The 19,415-nt window shown below is 36.9% G+C and overlaps 1 protein-coding gene across 1 annotated transcript in view; it reads left to right on the forward strand.

The window, feature by feature from the left end:
• LOC110171132 (E3 ubiquitin-protein ligase RNF123) overlaps positions 1-19,415 on the forward strand; it is an 84,971-nt gene that overhangs the window by 6,703 nt on the left and 58,853 nt on the right. The window contains exons 22-36 of the mRNA XM_020936822.2: positions 2,515-2,615; positions 2,710-2,902; positions 3,228-3,373; positions 5,408-5,491; positions 6,166-6,273; positions 6,366-6,543; positions 6,850-6,924; positions 7,399-7,486; positions 7,729-7,816; positions 7,970-8,054; positions 9,829-9,968; positions 13,766-13,822; positions 13,927-14,058; positions 14,148-14,223; positions 14,577-14,661. Coding sequence (XP_020792481.1) covers positions 2,515-2,615; positions 2,710-2,902; positions 3,228-3,373; positions 5,408-5,491; positions 6,166-6,273; positions 6,366-6,543; positions 6,850-6,924; positions 7,399-7,486; positions 7,729-7,816; positions 7,970-8,054; positions 9,829-9,968; positions 13,766-13,822; positions 13,927-14,058; positions 14,148-14,223; positions 14,577-14,661 — 1,636 coding nt within the window. The remainder of the gene's footprint in view (positions 1-2,514; positions 2,616-2,709; positions 2,903-3,227; positions 3,374-5,407; positions 5,492-6,165; positions 6,274-6,365; positions 6,544-6,849; positions 6,925-7,398; positions 7,487-7,728; positions 7,817-7,969; positions 8,055-9,828; positions 9,969-13,765; positions 13,823-13,926; positions 14,059-14,147; positions 14,224-14,576; positions 14,662-19,415) is intronic.

The raw sequence follows: 19,415 nt of genomic DNA on the forward strand, positions 1-19,415 counted from the left end.
GTTTGGATCTTTAGTGCTAAAACAGGTCCAGAGTTTTATTTAGAAAAGGTCTGTGGGTGGTTAGTGACCGGTGTGTAACATAACCTTTCAAAGTCACTCTGCTGCAGTACAAGGGCTCAAGGGACATTTCGAATTTCATACAGATACTTTTATTTAACTAATTGGATCAGTGAATATTTTCTGCGAAATGAATACTGATCAGTTTTCATTAAAAATATATATCCTTACTTAGGCCTGTCACGATAAATACAATATCAACTTATTATATATGAAAGTTAGAACTATATATTCTGTGGAAGAATATTTATCGTGTGTACAGTTTCTTTGTGAAAGTGTGGAGATTTTGGGCATTTTTGTTGTAATACAGTTACATTTGAGCGAATTATTGATCAACGTGGCATAAAGTAGTTTCAGTATTATCGTTTATCACAGTATATCTCTGTAACAGTATATCCTGCTTCAAAATTTGTTATCGTGCCAGGCCTAATCTTATGACATACAACATGAATATGAATATTGATCATCTTTAAGCTTTATGTGAATTCTGCTATACTTCTAGCTTTATATTGCAAATTTGCAACTGTTCACCTTTTCATGATATAGTCTTCTACAATGCCAAAAATTCGGTTTCTGTAGCCCTTCTGTTTTCTGCATCTAGGAGCACAGTTGCAACCATTCTTTATTATATTATTTTACATCTTGAACTGGATCTTTAAACCTTTTCTGAACATGTTGTTTCAGGTGCATGTTAGCTGTGTGCTATGCTCAGTGTTGGGGAGTAACAGATTACATGTACCAGAGTTACGTAATCAGAGTACAAATTATGAGTAACTGTATTCAGTTACAGTTACTGTTTCAGTGAGTGGTAATTGGATTACAGTTACTTTGTTGAAATAAATGGATTACACAGCAGTATTTTCCTGTTTTCACATTTGGGACTATATCCCTTTTTTTTTTTTTTTTTTTTCCTCAGTAATTCCACTCATTGCCGGACACTAAACCAGGTCTAAACCCAGGTCTAAACCCAGGTCTAAACCCAGGTCTAAACTAGGTCTAAACCGGGACTAAACCGGGACTAAACAAGGACTAAACCAGGACTAAAGCAGGACTAAAACTAGGTCTAAACCAGGTCTAAACAAGGACTAAACCAGGACTAAGCAAGTTCTAAACCATGTCTAAAACAGGATTTAACAAGACTAAACCAGGACTAAACTAGGTCTAAACCAGGACTAAACCAGAACTAAACCAGGACTAAACCAGGACTAAACCAAGACTGAACCAGGACTGAACCAGGACTGAACCAGGACTGAACCAGGACTGAACCAGGACTGAACCAGGATTAAACCAGAAATAAACCACGGCTAAACCAGGTCTAAACCAAGTCTAAAACAGGATTTAACAGGACTAAATCATGCTCTGTGGACTGTGTCTCCTCCTCTTCTTCTATCAATAATATTTTTAATTTGGTTAAGTAAAGACTCGGCCTTTTCATTTTCTTTTATCAGACAAAACATCTTATGTGAAGATTTCTGAGTCTTTGCTTCTCTACAGCAAATCAAGTAATCCAAAATATTCAGATTACGTTACTCACTTTAAGTAATTTAATGGATTATGTTACAAACTACATTTTGGGGTATGTAATCTGTAATCTGTAGGGGAATACATTTTAAAAGTAACCTTCCCAACACTGGCTATGCTAGCTAGTCTTTATGTGCCTCATCCTGCCTATGCATACATTCACAACTTGATTAACACAACCTCTCACGTAGCCCCATAAATCCTCAGGCCGTTCATTACTCTACCTACTTGCATGATCCTGTGTCATCCGTTGTTAACTGGGTGTGACCTCATTTATTGATTAGCTTATCAATTTGATTGAATGCTGGGCAGAGCTTTTCCATCTGCATATAGGGATGAAGTCAGAAGCAAGAGGAGGAAACTTAATGCATTCTGATTTGTAAGTGGCAAACACTCCTGAGGTGTTCATTACACAGGTGTTTGTGTTTGCAGGGAAACAGACATTCTGGGTATTTATAGTGTTTCCTATTCACTCAGGACATAAAAGCATAATATCTTCTGCTCTTTTAAGTATCGAAACAGAGGCTGTTACAGGGACCTTTGCCGTGGCACATGGTAACAGTAGAACAACAGTGCCCAGCTCAGATTTCTTTATCCGCAAATGCTTTGGACCACTTTTCCCATCACTTGTATTATCCCACATTATTATCACAAATAACCAAATTAGTTGTTGCAAATGTTGCAATGAAGTTTTTATTCTTTCTTCATATGCATAGCTGATGTAAATATTTGATTACCTTACACAGTCTCTGTTGTCTTGGCAATGTAGAATGATTTGGAGCATTACAACACTGTTTTAAATTCATATTGTAACATTTTATTATTTAAGAAATGATGCAATCTTTTCATACCAGTGCCTAACATTGCATAATACAACAGGTAAAACGCACAAGCTTTTATAGTGTAAATCATATATTTTCTTTGCTGTTTCATCAGACGACTTGGCCAGTAAAGCTAATGTCATCATCGACCCTGCAGAGATTCAGGCCACTTCCATGGATGATCTTGATGAGGATGAGGAAAATGGAGCTGCTCAGGTTCAGGCTCAGTTCTTAATTCTATAAAATTACACAACTGCACAATTAAATAGCATATCAATTAACATGAAGCTTATTTTTCACCTCACATCAGAGACCCTTTGGTGCTGCAGCAATGGGTGGAGCTCTGGCACGTCCTAGCTGGCTAAGTTCTCCAACACTGGGACGAGCAAACAGGTTTCTCAGCACAGCTGCTGTTAGTCTCATGACCCCAAGACGACCTTTTACACAACCTGAAAAAGTTAAGGTTCGAACTCTTGCTGTGGAACAGAGAACTGAAGAGGATAGTAAGTATTATCTTACTAAAAAGGAATCATCTGAATATGACCTAATTGGGGGAAAAATGAGTTATCTAACTTTTTTTAAACAATCTTTTGCCTATTTTACTTTTTGTGTTTTGATCCTTGTGGTAACAATTTATATATTTTTTCCATTAATGCATCAGATGTGAATCTGAACAATTGTATTATTTAGATTCATTACCTTTTTTATGGCTTTAGGTTATGCAGTGCCAGGGTTTACATTTATGATGCCTTACAATTTACAGACTAAACAAAATACACCTGGGCTTGCATTATGTGAACTTTTTTTCTGCTCCTTTTAACTTTCTAGTCGAGGGAAGCCATGGTAACGATGGCCTGTTGCTGGGGCGACCGATGGAAGAACCCGAGCAGCCAATCGCAGACAAGTCCCTGCTGGAAATTGTTGATGGAATTGTGATGATGTACAACCTCAGTGTTCATCAGCAACTTGGCAAGGTGGGCTTGGCTTTATACATAAGGGCTGTTTAAAAAGATATTGGTTTAGATACCATGCGTACTCAATCTAGGAAACTCCCTACGAGTCTCAATCCACAAATTGCTCCATTTGTATGCATGAGGTATATTCTGACCTTCACAGAGGGCTCTGTCAGCTAAAGCCACTATAAATAATAAAATCTGATCTGTCAAATGCTACCTATACTGTTTTATAAGCCTTTATAGTGCAAATATAGTTCTACTGTTTTCATTTTCAGCTTTGAAAGCATTCTTCTTCACTCATCTTACAGTCTTATCAAGTAAATTTTAACTGCTTAGTGTAATTATTATATAAGGTCAGCATGTATGTATGGTTGACACTTTAATTACAAGTACAAAATAGGATCTCTTCTTTCTTTTATACAAAGTAGTAGTAGTTTAAGTGGTACATTTGATCTAGAGTGCTATTCTATGTTTTTGTACCAATTTAGTTCTCACACCACAACTGCTTTATCTTTCTCATTTTGATATAAACCCCTGCAGTGTTAAAACAAAGATTGGCCTTTAAGTCGACAAAGCCCTTTGACCTATCAGATATTATTTTGTCCCATTTTTTAAAAATTCAAAGATATGACCACTAGTGTCCTTAGTTTAACAGCCTTTGTAGCTGTTAGTTTGCTGACTGTATTGCCTTTTGTAGTATGTCTGTATGTATTGTGTCCTCGCACGACAGCACCACTGTAGTGGGTATTTATATATTATGGTAAATATATGTATTTATTATTGTTGTAATTCTACTACTACTACTACTACTACTACTACTACTACTACTACTACTACTACTACAAATACTACTACTACTACTACTACTACTACTACTACTACTACTACTACTACTACTACTACTACTACTACTACTACTACTACTACTACTACTACTACTACTACTACTACTACTACTACTACTACTACTACTACTACTACTACTACTACTACTACTACTACTACTACTACTACTACTACTACTACTACTACTACTACTACTACTACTACTACTACTACTACTACTACTACTACTACTACTACTACTACTACTACTACTACTACTACTACTACTACTACTACTACTACTACTACTACTACTACTACTACTACTACTACTACTACTACTACTACTACTACTACTACTACTACTACTACTACTACTACTACTACTACTACTACTACTACTACTACTACTACTACTACTACTACTACTACTACTTTACTTATTATTATTTTTATAGGAGAGTTGTGCAGTGTCTAATATTTTGAATGAATAAGTAGGGTACCCGAACTTCACAAGTTCAACAATAGACGTACTATCTCTGTCTGTCTCATGTCTCTCTGCAGGTGGAAGTCTTGATACAGGAACCCAATCATTTAACTCTAAAAATAACTTAAAGACCAGAATCTTTTTTGAGGCTTATTGGTAAAAAATCAAGCCAAAATAGTGAGAATTTAGGACACAAGGAAAAAAATTATATCACCAGAATTTGCATGATTGTGTTAGTATGTTACTATATTGGAACTGAACATCATAGATTGAGCATTAACAAAGTCCTTTTATGTTTGTTATAAACAAACAACTGTCCAAAGAGTCCAAAACAATATAATAAAGGAAAGCTGTGGGACAACCCCATTATTAACTGGGTCACTACTTGTACATATTTCACACACATAAAAAAGTGGCACTAAAATGAAGCTTGTGATGCTAACAGTTACAGGAGTGAATTTGGAGCCAGACTCTGTTATGAATAGGAATTTTTTGAACTGATAAAATAGTGTGGGAAAAAAAACAAGGATCATGTAGAGTGAGTTAATACAAACATTTTAAAACTAAAATGATGAGGCTCTCTGCAGCAGTTACAGAGAGAGGGATGACAATATTCCAATGTAAGTCAAAGGGACCCAGGGTCAGAAGGAGCCGGAAGTGCCTGCATGCGAACTTCCTATTTGGAATGCCACGGCTAGCGTGTACTACAGAAGGTTAACACCTTTTTCTTCCCTTTTCAGATGGTGGTGGTCTCAGATGATGTTCACGAGTATGCTGTAGCCCTGAAGGACACAGATGAGAAAATAGCACGGTGTCCCGTGAGAGTAAGTTGGTAATAGAGATGGCTCTTGTTTAAAATCATTTGGAGTCATTTGTTATTTTTAATTATCATCCTCCTCATTACTGGTCTTAGCTGTGCCGGATTTTCTACTTTTTATTGCTTGCTAAATGGTAAATGCAGGCAATTGCTTTCTCAACAGTTGTATGCATAAAAGGACAAGACAATACTTTTGAATAATGAGTTTATCTTGTACTGTTTTCTTTTGCTGAAAAAACATAATTTTTCATGGCTAGTCTCACCCAAGGTATTAACGGAGATGCTGTTTTTATCACCACTTTGTACTAGCAGAATGACATAACATTTTGTGACAAAGTTTACTTTAGGGTTTGCAAGAGCTGAATATAATCATTTGTTTTCTTGGTGCTGTGTTGATGGTAATTGGCCATGCACCAGTCAGCAACACTGTCAGCCGTACTGTGATGTTGTCTCATTACTGTAGCACCTTGGGGTGTCACTAGTAAACTTAATAGTAGGATAACAATCTGGTGTAAATAAATATACAAATGTGAAAGGACCATTGTCTCACTAGCACCTGGCATGAACAAAAAAAAGATTTAAAACCGTAAATTAAAATTATTATACAAACCTCACAAATTAACAAGATACATTTAGGACAGCAAATGTTTTATATAAAATTGTCCATTGTCTGACTCTTAGAGACCAGATATTTTGGAGGAGCTCCAGAAAAGCCAGAAGGTTTTTGCAGAAAAGTTGAACCACCTAAGCAGAAGACTAGCCTGGATTAATGCCACCGTCTACTCAAAGGTGATCCAAATATGTGCATACATTCATTGTCTGAACTGTAAGTGACCACATATTATATATTATTTATCCCTGTCATGTTTGGAATTCCTCAGGAGAAGATGTTGGACATATACTGGCTACTGTGTGTATGCATCCGGACCATTGAACACGCCGACAACACTGGGTCTTTGTTTGCTTTTGCACCAGAGTTCTACCTCAATGTAGCTATGAATGCATACAGTGCTCTGAAGAACTACTTCAGCCCAGCCAACAGCATGGATGAACTACCAGGTAGTTAAAGATAAAATGTAGTATAGTGTAGCTATTCGGTTATACCATTTATATAAAACTATTTTTAACTCAGAAGTCTGAAATGGTTTCCTGTTTATTTTTAATGTGTCAATAATGCATTAAAAATAATACAATAATGACATAATAAGACATTATTATTAACCATTTTATCTAATTGAAACCATTTGTGACCATCCCAAGCTAACATGCCACTGTCAGGTTTTAATTGGCTTGCCAAGTATCTTTTCTGCACATTTAAGCAAAACCTCTGTCATTGTCACCTAATTCTACTTTTATTTCCCCCAGGCTACGAGGAAACCCTGACTCAACTTGCTGCTATCCTTGCTAAGCACTTTGCAGATCCACGTATAGTTGGAACAGGTAAGACTCACTTTCATGTTTGTCTTCCAATTCTCAGTAGACTGTAGGTGGTCTAATTGTAACATCAGAGATTTTCTTTTCTTAATTAATGTCATCTGGTGCCTTTTTCTTTCACTTTGGTTGCTTTTGATGGTAAACTTTGATCTAAATTCACAAATACAGTACTTACGTTAAGAGATATAAACCAATATATAATACATGTGTTGTTTGGAGTTACTTGTATAGCTATTTGTTTTAGACTGTGCTTTTAATGTGATGTTTTACTTGTTTCAATATTAATGAAGCCACTTTTATTAAAAATGTGCTTTTCTTATGTTGCCGTACTGTACAAGGATTTCTTTGTCTCTGGTGTGATGTGCCTTTGTTGTGTTAATAAACTGATGAAGACGTGAGGAATAGGAGGCACTTATTAGCACCTTCATCAAGTGCTAATCTGTACCCATTTAAAAATATCTTCCAATATTCTCCTTGTAGACATTAAAGATTCTCTGATGCAAGCCCTGGCCAGCTATGTCTGTTACCCACAATCCCTCAGGGCTGTCGAGAGGATTCCAGAGGAACAGTGAGTGCAATATGTTGTCACAGCTTAAGTTACATGTTTTTCTGTGTAGACCAGTCAAAGAAAACAAAAATAGAAATTATCTTTGTTGCCACATATTTGATCTAATTTTGGATCTGATTTTAATATTCTCTCAGTAAAACTTGTTTAAAAATACTTTTTTTCATGTAAAAATATCATGTTTGCTGAAGGAGTTGGGTTATGTATGAACTGCTGTGACCCTTAACCATTTTTGAACATTGTAGACGAGTTGCCATGATGAGGAACCTGTTGGCTCCCTATGAACAAAGGCCATGGGCTCAGACTAACTGGATACTGGTCAGACTCTGGAGGGTAAGGTCTTCTTTTAGCACTTTACTAAAAAGATTATAAAATAGAATAAATACATGAAACAATTAAATTAAATGACTGACTAAATCCTTTGAAACGGGGTCAGATGCTGAGTAAAATATTGCTGTATTATTTACTGAGCATGTTGTTTTTCAGGGTTGTGGTTTTGGCTACAGGTACACTCGACTGCCTCATCTCCTCAAAACCAAACCTGAAGATGCCAATCTTCCCAGTCTGCAGAGTAGGTGCTCCCATACTTTTCAAACCCTGTGCTTTTTGTGCATATGTTTACTCACTGTGTGTGCTTCGGACCATTCTCATTATTGTTTCTCAGCACTATGTGTTTGGGCAGCAGTGTATTGTGAGACTGTGAGATAGTACAGCCACTGTTACAGTAATATTATAAAAAGAAGAAAACTATTTCTACTCTATAATCTTATTTAACACAGCATCTGAAAAAAACATACTTTTTATTGCACCCAATCAAACTAAAACACTGATACTGATCTTTAGATGGTCTTCATATTAAGTTTAAATATATTGTCTCTTAAAATTATGTAAGTGTCCTTAGGCAGTATGCTTCACCCAGCTTGTCTGTGAATGTGGTGTGTAAGTGATGGTGGTAGGAGGGGGCGATGGCACAGATGAGCAGCCTTGCTTTTATCTGTCTGCAATTTTGGATGCCATGCCCTAAGCTGTATTATTCTTTTGTGTGCATCTTTAGATTTTGCTTATTGAGCTGTGATCCCCCTTTCATTTATTCTCTCCTGCATGAAACAACTTAATTTGTGTGACTTTTTACTTGCATGCATTTCAGGGGATCTATCAGTTGCTAGTTTTCAAAGTAAGTTTCATTTATCCCTCATAGTTCCTCTATTTTTAGTGACAAGGCTATGAAACTTATTAAACTTACTAAGTACTAACTACTAAGTAGTTTTTAGGATTAAAAAAAACATTGTCAGCAATATACTCTAGATGGGAATAGAGTGCATTCCCAGTGCTCATGCATTATTTACACATTTAGAGCATGTTTTGATGTTGAATCTGGCACTGTCCTTATCTGCTTCTGTGTATGCTTATTTTTAAATTAAGCCATAATAATGATTTATGAACAGCATGCTGTGCCATCAATATGGCCTCTTAGGTCAGCATTTAGGGCTGTTTCACAAATTTGCCTATGCTGTTAATTGGTATAATTTTCACTCTTGCTGACTTTGGCTTGACCTCGGTGATTGCATTTTTTGGGATAATGAACCCTCAGTAGTAGCTTCAATACTCCCTGGCAGATGAAGTGGCGTTATCCTTCTGGGAACCCAGAGGAGACATAGGGCAGAGAGGAGAAGGGAGGAGGACAAGAGGGAGCAAGATTATTAGACTTAATGAATTCTTAGCTCCTCTGTGTTCCTATCACTTCCCCCAGAGGAGCCCAAAGTATTATATAGCAGCACATAGTCTCTACCGGTCTCATTTCCCTTTTTACTCTCATTTGTCATGTTTGTGCACATTATATTTTCCCAGTGTAGACAATTTCTTTCCTTTTCCCTGTTATCTGCAGCAGTATTTCTCCTCCGTGGTGCTTTTCCTTCTCCAAATCTTTCATCTGAGTGACTCATGTTTCAGTGCTTGGTGCATATAATGCACACCTACAAAGTCCAGCAATGAGGATCACCACCAAACCAGGAGCAGTATAGTTGCTAACAAACAAAAAATAAGTACTTCATAATTGTAAAAATTTTATATATTTTATAAAAGCATATTCTTTTAGAAATTAAGATGTACACTTTGACTCTGCAACTGCTTGACATCCCTTTTCTACAAAAGAACATGTCTGGTTCAATGTACTCAAAGTATAATGACAAGCAATTTCATCAATGATACAAGTTCAACACAAGTTCAACAAACATTCTGATTGATGTGTGGATGATCTGAAGTATTTATGTTATATTGTATGTTATACTGTTGAATGCATTTGTGAAAAATATCTTAGAATGCTTTTCTCCGGTCTCCCTAATTAGAGCCGTGCCCATCGCTATTGCTGCAGAGACACATGGCAGAACTGCTGAGCCTGGATAAGGACATGGCTGCCTCCTTCCTTAACAGTGTCCTGAACCAGCTCAACTGGGCCTTCTCAGAGTTCATAGGCATGATCCAAGAGGTATGCTCAAAACATATACTTACTTGTGTGTATTGTTTGAAGACAATTTTTGACAAAGCTTTCCCCCTTGGAGCTGATGCTGAAGTAACCAACTTTTGCTCATACCATTAGTAAATTCAGCCCACCTTCCCAGAAACTGTGTTGTAGAAGCTGCTTCACCTATTTGTCTGGAAAAGCTGTGCTAGTGGCCTATGCTTGTTTAGTTTAGTTTAGTTTAGTTTAGTTTATTAAGATCCCCATTAGCTACTGAAACATCAGTAGCTATTCTTCCTGGGGTCTCCTCAAATTCATTACATACAAATTGTTATATAACACATTTAATAAAATACTGTGATCTAAAACATCAAATGCCACACTCAAGTCTAAGAATACAGTGCCTATAAGATTTTTCTTATCAATTTCCTGTAGCCAGTAATCTGTGATTTGAGTGAGCGCTGTTGTCATGGAGTGACCCATTTTGCATGTTGATGAATGGTATTTAACCCGTTAACTAAAAAATACTTTTGAATTTGATCAGATGCCACTTTATCCATGATTTTACTCAATACGGGCAATAAAATAATTGGTCTACTGTTTTTATCTGATAATGGTTCTTTATCATTTTTTATCAAAGGAATTACTTTTGCTGTCTTCCATTTTGTAGGAAAAATACCTTTAGTTAAACTTAAATTAATTATATGAGAAACCGGTAAGAAATTATGTCTGCCACCAGCTTTATTAATTTAGCTTCAATATTATCCATTCCAGCTGGTTTATCCTTACTTGCCTGTAATAATTCTTTCACACTATTTTGTGTTACAGTATTAAATTTGAATTTACAAAAATTTGGTTTCCTTTTGTGTCCTGGCTGCATGGCATTTCTCAATTTCTTAATTTTATTTTTAAAAGATTGTTTCAAATAATTTGCAATCTCTCTTGGTTTAGTTAAATAAACCCCATTTGATTCTACAAATGTGGTTGTTGATTTTTTCTTTCTTCCCAAAATTTCATTTAATGTTCCCCAAACTTTTAAATTATCACCTTTTGCATCTCTAATCTTCGTTTGTTAATATAAAAGTTTTTTACTTTTGTTCAATTTGGTCACATAATTCCTTAATTTACGGTAATTTTTCCACAGTTCCACATTATTAGTATCATATGCTTCCATTTTGGCTTTATCTCTTTGTTTCATGTATTCCTTGAGTTTTTGATCTAACCATGGGGCAGAAACATTTCTCACAGCTTGCTTCCTCATAGGAGCATGTTTATCCATGACCCTGGTCATCAAGGTGTTAAAAATGTCCACTGCTCTGCATGGATCATGAGCTTGTGTTACATCTGACCAATCTATTCTTCTTACATCTGTAACAAAATCATCCTCTTTAAAAATTTTTAAAATGTTCTTTTGCAAATAAATTTTTGACCAGGTTTGGGTACCTTTGTTTTCTTATAACTGCAGTTAAATTGTGGTCACTGCAACCAACTGGAACAGAAATAGCCTCAGTGCATAACTCTGGCACATTTGAAAAAAATAAATCAATTAGACTTCCTGAGTGCATCCCATCCACTTTTACATTTACTCCAGTGTATTTACTGACCAGTTGTGATAGATTACAAGTATTGGCAAATGAAGATAATTTACCTTTTTAAGGCACAACTTTCAGGCATAAAATCAATATTTAAATCCCCTAAAAAATAAATTTCATTTTCACTATCACATGCCTTATCCAACATGTTACATATTTGGTCAAGATACACGACTGCAACATTTGGTGATCTGTAACAACACCCAAGAAGGACAGGCTTTAAATGAGGGAGCTGTAGCTGTAACCACATCACTTCCACTCCTGGGGTATTAAGATCATTTCTGACTTTGACTGGAATATGGCTTTGGACATAGCAAGCTAACCTTCCTCCTTGTAGATTTCTATCTAATCTGTAAATATTATATCCATCTATACCTAAAGCAGAGCTATTTATTGTTGAATCTAAATGTGTTTCTGATAATGCTAATACCTAAAATTATAATCTTCTATTAAATTCATAACTTCATTAACTTTATTCCTTAAACTGCACACATTTAAATGAGCAATTTCAAACCCCTTTTTTATCCAACATAACTATCATGAAATATTCTTGCCATCATGATTTTACTTTTAATCTTACATTGAGCTTTCATAACATATAGCCACTGACAATGATACTTACATTCAATCCAATGTTCTTTAACCCTGGCTCGATTACCGTTTTGACATACGTGTCAGCCACACTGCGCTCTGTGAATTTTTTAGTCTTACCTTTGAATGTTATTATCAGCCTGGCTGGATGCAGAATCCCATGCCTCACTCCGGTGTCTCGTAGTTTGGCCCTGATCTCCTGAAAGCTGGCCCTTTTCTTTGCCATCTCTGTGGTCAGATCCGGGAAACCAGAAATGTCCTTGATGGTATTAAGTTGAGATACCACCACCCTTATGTCTTCTCTTATTATAGTGCGTATTAAATGCGCCAGTTCATTGGAACTGTTTTGCACACCTGTCGCTGCGTCATGCGCTCGTCTTGTTGCGTCCCGACTTCTCCCTCTTCTTCGTCTGGTTTAGAGTGGATTTTTGTCTTTTTGGTCGGCATGATGCTGAGTAAAGGTCTTTTACTTTTTATTCAAAGAACTTTTAAGGCACTTTTTATTGATTAAGAGCCTCAATTCTACCAAGTTCTCAGAGCTTGGCGTGCTCGCTGTGTTCTCAACTGCTGCGCATGCTCAGCACATGCTTGTTAATGTGCCAAGAGGTTTGTGAGAGTTAGGGACTAGTTAGATTTAAATACTAAAGTAATTTTTCAGTGTGAAAATCAGGTACTCCAGTTTTAATATTTTGAGTGAAGTTTTCTTATCAACTGATCTCTCAGTGTCATTGTGGAATATAAAGATGTTTTTTTCATTATGCATGCCTGATGTAGAAGCTATCTGCCGGTTAAATAAGGTGCATAATCCAATATCACACTGATTAGATATGCTGAGACCCATGATGCACATACAGGATAGATTGGAAACTAATTCATCCACTTACTGAAGTGTTGAACCAGAAGTCATTGACTGTCTTATCAATTTGTCTGATAAACCCACACCAAGGCTTACTTTACAACAATATAATCTGCTGTTTTCTTTTCATGTGACCTAATCTTTGAGAAACTGTGAGAAACTGTATTGCTGAATTTCAGATGGCATCACATCATTCTATAGGTCAATCTTATTTAATACAGATGGGAGGCAGATAAAATTTTTTTTAGATTTAGATTTAGATTTTTGTTGTAATACAGTGAGTCTAGTCATTAATAGACACGATCAGGTTCAACGTTTGTGCATATACTTTTTGGATATTTTATGGTAAAGTACAATCTAATTAATAAGAAATACTGTCTCTTGCCACCATCTGGGAGTATGATATCATCACATTCTTGAACCTGAAAAATGAATATCCTAAATACAGACACTAGGGAACACATTTTATCAACTACACTGATGAGTCCTAGACCTTTGCAGTATTGACAAAAAATAATATCTCACTTTTTCAGGGATTATCCCAATGGCAATATTCAGACAAACATCTTTTACTGTTCTATGTATTATTGTATTATACTATTTGTGTAATATTTTACAATCCCTGGTTTTAACAAAACAATCTACAAGTTACACCTGTTGTAAGATATAGAGAAACCGTAACAACTTTAGCCCAATTAATTACTTGTTGTCATTGGATTTGGAAAGTCTACTGTGCAGAAAAAAAAAGTTTAAGATATTTTTCTCTGCCTTGTTTTCTCTCCTAGATTCAGCAGGCTGCAGAGCGCCCAGAGAGAAATTTTGTGGATACTCGTCAACTAAAGGTACCCAAGGGCATGTCTGTCCATTAGTTTTATTATTTCGAGTCACATACTTAGTTCATACCACGAATGTGATAGTAGTGTAACTTGCAATATTGTTACTGCAGGTGTGTGCCACATGCTTTGACCTGTCTGTAAGTTTACTGCGTGTGCTGGAGATGACAGTTACACTTGTACCAGAAATCTTTTTGGACTGGTCGCGTCCATCTGCGGAGCTCCTCCTTCGACGATTGGCACAGGTATGTTCCTTAGTCATTTGTACCCCTGTTTGAAATGTCCATGCTGTGTATTAATTCTTTCTAATTATTTTTCTCTTTCTGCTTGTTAGTTGTTAAACCAAGTACTGAATAGAGTAACAGCTGAGAAGAACCTATTTGATCGTGTTGTCAATCTGAGACTGCCAGGTAGACATTCAAAAACTTTTCCTTTCACAATTCTCCACATTTTTTATACTTTTCTTCTAGCAATATTTATGCTTCATAGTGCGACTGTTATTGCACATTTCAGTTACAATAACAGAGCAAGGAAATGTATTCTGAAATGGCTTGTTGTTGATAAATGTTGAAGGGCAGGAGCTTTCACAAATGATGCATTGTGTTCTTGTCCATGTGTGTTTTTTATCGATAGAATAGAAACTTTTTGGGGTTGTGCAGTTTCAGACTAACCTTTTGCCTAAATTGGAGTCTGTGATTTGGCTGATGCAATATGATCCACAAATGCCCCCCAGCATCAATATTAATAAGTGTTTCTGCTGCAGGTCTTGAAAGCGTGGACCATTACCCCATCCTCGTGGCTGTTACTGGCATCTTGGTCCGTATCCTAGTGGATGGAGACAGACAAGGGTAAGATGAGATTTTTTTTCCAATTATTGACTATGTTTAGAAAATATACACTTAAAGTAAATATAAAAGTTGTAACAGTTGTTTTGAGTATTTGAGAAAAACTGTAGTCAAACAGGTAAACCATTTGTTTATTAACAAAAACAAACAGACATAACAAATTAACAAGTATATTAGGAAATACAGATAATGTTTGCATTATTATTATGGATCGGGCAATTTCTGCCGTTTTTTGGATTATGTTGATAACAGTTATATGATATTTTATACCCTTGTTATTAGAGACAGCACAATTGATTGTTTCTTGGTGCAGTCACCAAATGAATGATGAAGGTATAGCTTTTATTTGAAGTACTAGGGTTTAATGCAATCTATGAACATTGTGATTCTGTTTTGTCATTCTATACTATTAAATACTGAAATAGGTACCAAAAAATACTGTTTATATATTCAAAAACCAAGAATCATTCAAGGACACCCCCTCTCCAAAAAACAAAAAAACAAACAAAGAAAAAAAAAACATTTTCCTAGCCCTAACAAGAAGTTATAGTTAATATAATAGATAGATAGATAGATTTATTTATTGTCATTGTATGAAATACAACGAAACTTCAGCAGAGCAGATCTGTAGCAGTAAAAAGTTTTACAAATATACACACATCCTCACATCCATACCAATAAAAAAAACAAAAAAAACAACAACATTTATTAAATAAAATAAATAGATTATTGCACCGAGTCCCTTCAGGTCTTTTATCTGTGCCTGTGCCCTTTTAGCACGTCCACTGCTTGTGGATAGAAGCTGTTGCGCAGCCTGTTTGTGCGTGTGAGGGGAGTTTGAAGTCTTCCTGAGGGGAGAGTGTGGAAGAGGCAGTTCCCGGGGTGTGTGGGGTCCTGCAAAATGTTGGAGGCCCGTGTGTGGAGACGTGAAGAGTAGATGGTGTCCAGGTTCGGGAGTGAGGAGCCCACCACCTTTTCAGCTGTTCTCACCACTCGCTGCAGGTCCTTCTTTTCAGCAGCTGTGCAGGCTCCATACCATGATGTACAGCAGTACGTTAGAACGCTTTCGATGGTGCACCGGTAAATGTTGGTTAGGAGCTTCTGGGAGAGCCCGTTCTGGCGGAGTGTTCGTAGAAAAAACAGTCTCCGCTGGGCACGCTTTATAGCGCTGATGGTGTTTAACCTCCAGGTTAGATCCTCACTGATCTCCACACCCAGGAACTTAAAGTTGGAGACCCTCTCTACCTCTTCTCCGTTGATGTAGAGGCCAATGTGATGGGGAATGCATTTGTTTTTCCTGAAATCAATTATCATTTCTTTAGTTTTCTTTGTATTTAAGTGCAGGTCATTGTCTTTACACCAGGAGATCAGTGTCAGGACCTCCTCCCTGTAAGCAGCTGTTTGTTATGAGCCCCACAATGTTTGTGTCATCAGCAAATTTGATGACAGTGTTGGAATTATGGTGTGCTACGCAGTCATATGTGAAGAGGGAGTAGAGAGCTGGGCTCAGGACGCAGCCCTGAGGCAGACCTGTACTCACAGTGATGGTGGAGGACAAATGCTGGTCAATTCTGACGTGCTGGCGTCTGTTGGTCAGGAAGTTCTTTATCCAGAGACACAAGAGGGGTGAGAGGCCAAGAGTGAGCAGTTTATTAAACAGTTTGGTTGGGCTGATAGAGTTGAATGCAGAGCTGTAATCCACAAATAGCATCCTGACATAACTGTTGGGAGTTTCCAGGTGCGTCAGAGCAGCGTCAGAGCAGCGTGCAGTGCAGCGCAGATGGCATCGTCAGTGGATCTATTGGTTCTATATGCATATTGATGCCTGTCCAAATTTGGGGAAATGCATGATTTGATGTGAAATAAGACTAGCCTCTCAAAGCATTTCATGATTACCGGAGTGAGAGCAATTGGCCGGTAATCATTCATGCAGGTGACAGCTGAGGTTTTGGGCACTGGTATAATGGTGGCTGATTTAAAAGAGCTGGGAACAGTGGCCTTCTTTAGTGACATGTTAAATATGTTTGTGAATACTGGGGCAAGCTGATCAGCACATGCTTTCAGTACCCTACCTGTCACTCCATCGGGTCCTGCAGTTTTGTTGCAGTTGATGTGAAGCAGCTCTTTTTTAACTTGGTAATTTTGGAAAGTGAGTGGGTGTTCACTGTCCAGAGGGCAGGTCACAGCAGATGGATGGAATTCTCCTATGGTGTTAGGGCTGTCCTCAAAGCGGGCAAAAAAGGAATTCAGCTGATCAGGAAGAGATGGATTGATGGGAGCTGAGGTGGGATTGCCCTGCTTGTAATTTGTCATATTCCTCACACCTCTCCACATTGCACGGGGGTTATTATCACTGAAGTTATCCTCAATTTGCCTTGCATGTTGTCTTTTAGCAACTGTAATGCCCCTGCGCAGGTTGGCCCTCGCCCTTCGATACTCCTCCCCATTTCCTGACTGTAGTGCTGCATCCCGAGCTCTATACAGTTCACGCACCCTGCTGGTGAACCAGGGTTTCTGATTGGGGAACACTTTAATGTGTTTTTTAGTTGTTACATTGTCTGTACAAAATTTAATATATGACAGGACTGTATTTGTGTGGTGCTCAATGTCTGGGTCTTCATAGAGTTCCATAGTAGTAATTGTAGTATTATTATTATTAATCTGTGCTCTTTGCAGCTTTTTTTCAGTTATAGAAAAATACTCAATATTTTGCCTATGTTCAGATGAACAATTTCAGTTTTACATCATTTTCTATATTTTGCTTACCTTTAGTCTCATCTGTTCTATTTATGATGCTCCTGTTGTTGGTTGTCATATGCATTTAATTAAGATTTAATTAACATGGCTATTTCTCCAGTGACATGGTAGGGATGATGAATCCAAACCCATTACCCCTCAATAACTCTCAAACTAAATTACACTGTGAAGGTCTGTTGACAGCTGTAGAAGCAGCAGGGATGACAGATGATGAATCAGTTTGGGTAAAAGGCCCGTCATACACACAGTAAAAGGACATGCACCCTTGACTGTTGTTGCAATTTAATTTCCCTTCCCAAAAATCCATTGCTGTTTTTTTTTCTGTAGCGTATTAGCATTACCTTAATTTAGTAGTATTTTGTTCAGTATTTTTATGTAGTTTTCTACAACCTCATTCACACATGCTGTACACAATCAGGTCCACAGTGGGGCATATCACACAGTGTTGATAGGCTTCAGTGTAGAGGAAATTTAATTACCAGATGATAAAAGCTCCTGCTGGTGCCATGGAAAACCACCAACAGTCAGGAAACGCTGGCTGACAGCAATGAGATTCTGGATGGGAGGCTTCACTCAGCTTAAGATCTGACTTCTGGCATCATAAGCGATACTGATTCCCACATACACCTACGGTATATAGGCCTGTCACAATAACAAAGTTTGAAGCATGATGTATTGCTATAGAGATATATTGAGATAAATGATAATATTCAAACTATTATGCCACACACAATTAAAATAAAGCAAGATAATTCCAATGAAACGTGTTTTTAATATCATTAAATGGCCTGAGCTGCAAAAAATAAATAGCTGAATGAATCAATAATTAGCCATAGAAGTCACTTATTCAATTAGCTACAGCTCAGATCTCTGCAACAAAAATGTCACAAATCTCCTCACTTTTGCAAAGAAAAACTATCCATGATAAATATTAAGCCACATAATATATTGTTACAGCTTTCAATAAGTCAATATAGTAATGATAGTAATATATCAATTACATGTAATTCATTGACATGAAATTTATGCTCTGAAACAAGCTCCTCTATGTTTTTAAAGTTAAGTCACTTTCGCCATTTGGATTATGCCAGATCTCCTGTTTCCAACTATGCAGCTAACCAACTTCAGTGTTTGCAGCTGCTATTTTTAGTCTGACTGAAACCACCTCACCATCCAGCGCATCAGCAATATGAGTTCTCGTGTCCTTTGCTGGCCTTTTCTGGCCTTTTGAATACACTGTCAGATAACTTATTTTCCAGACATTTACATTATTCAAAGTTATACAGCCTGGAAGACTAAAGCTCTGATGTCCATTAGTGACAAATGTGTAAATCACACCTCCATCACATTGATTGTCTGTCTCTTTCTGGATTCCCTGTTATCTATTTTGTGTTGCTCAGTAGTGTAAACGGTTTCATCTTCCATACAAAATCTCATCTCCCATACAAAATCTTCAGGTCCCCTTGAAATTTCTAGTCATATAATTTGGAATAGGTTTTGTAGCACAGAAAATGACCAATTGTTTGAGGGTGTATCAGTTTATATTATTTTGAATATACCCCATTGGACAAAGAAAAACTAATGAAGTAGCTGTGCACCGGGATTTAGAAAGGATGTGAAAGGTGATGCATCAGTGAAGCTTTGACATTTCAGAAAACTCTTCACGACTGACTGATTCTTAAGTAAATGCAAATTCAGCTCCAGTCACCATCTCACATTGACAAATAGGGCAATTACAGCAAACTGCTTACAAACTTACTGAGACTGAATGACTCTTTAAAAAAACAAAAACAAAAACAAAAAAAAACACTTTTTTTTCAACATTATTTCATTCAGTTTCATTTGGCTGCCAAAGTATGCATATGATAATATGTTAGCACTGGTAAAATCATAGTTGCTTTAAAAGTATTTTGTATAAATTTGTGACAAGCAGTAACTCTGTGAGCTCCTAATACAAGCTGTGGCGATGATGAATGATGAATTAAATTAAATGGTGATGA

Source organism: Boleophthalmus pectinirostris, unplaced genomic scaffold (genome assembly GCF_026225935.1).
Source record: "Boleophthalmus pectinirostris isolate CB_2022bp ecotype Guang Dong unplaced genomic scaffold, ASM2622593v1 HiC_scaffold_3, whole genome shotgun sequence".
Taxonomy (NCBI): domain Eukaryota; kingdom Metazoa; phylum Chordata; class Actinopteri; order Gobiiformes; family Gobiidae; genus Boleophthalmus; species Boleophthalmus pectinirostris.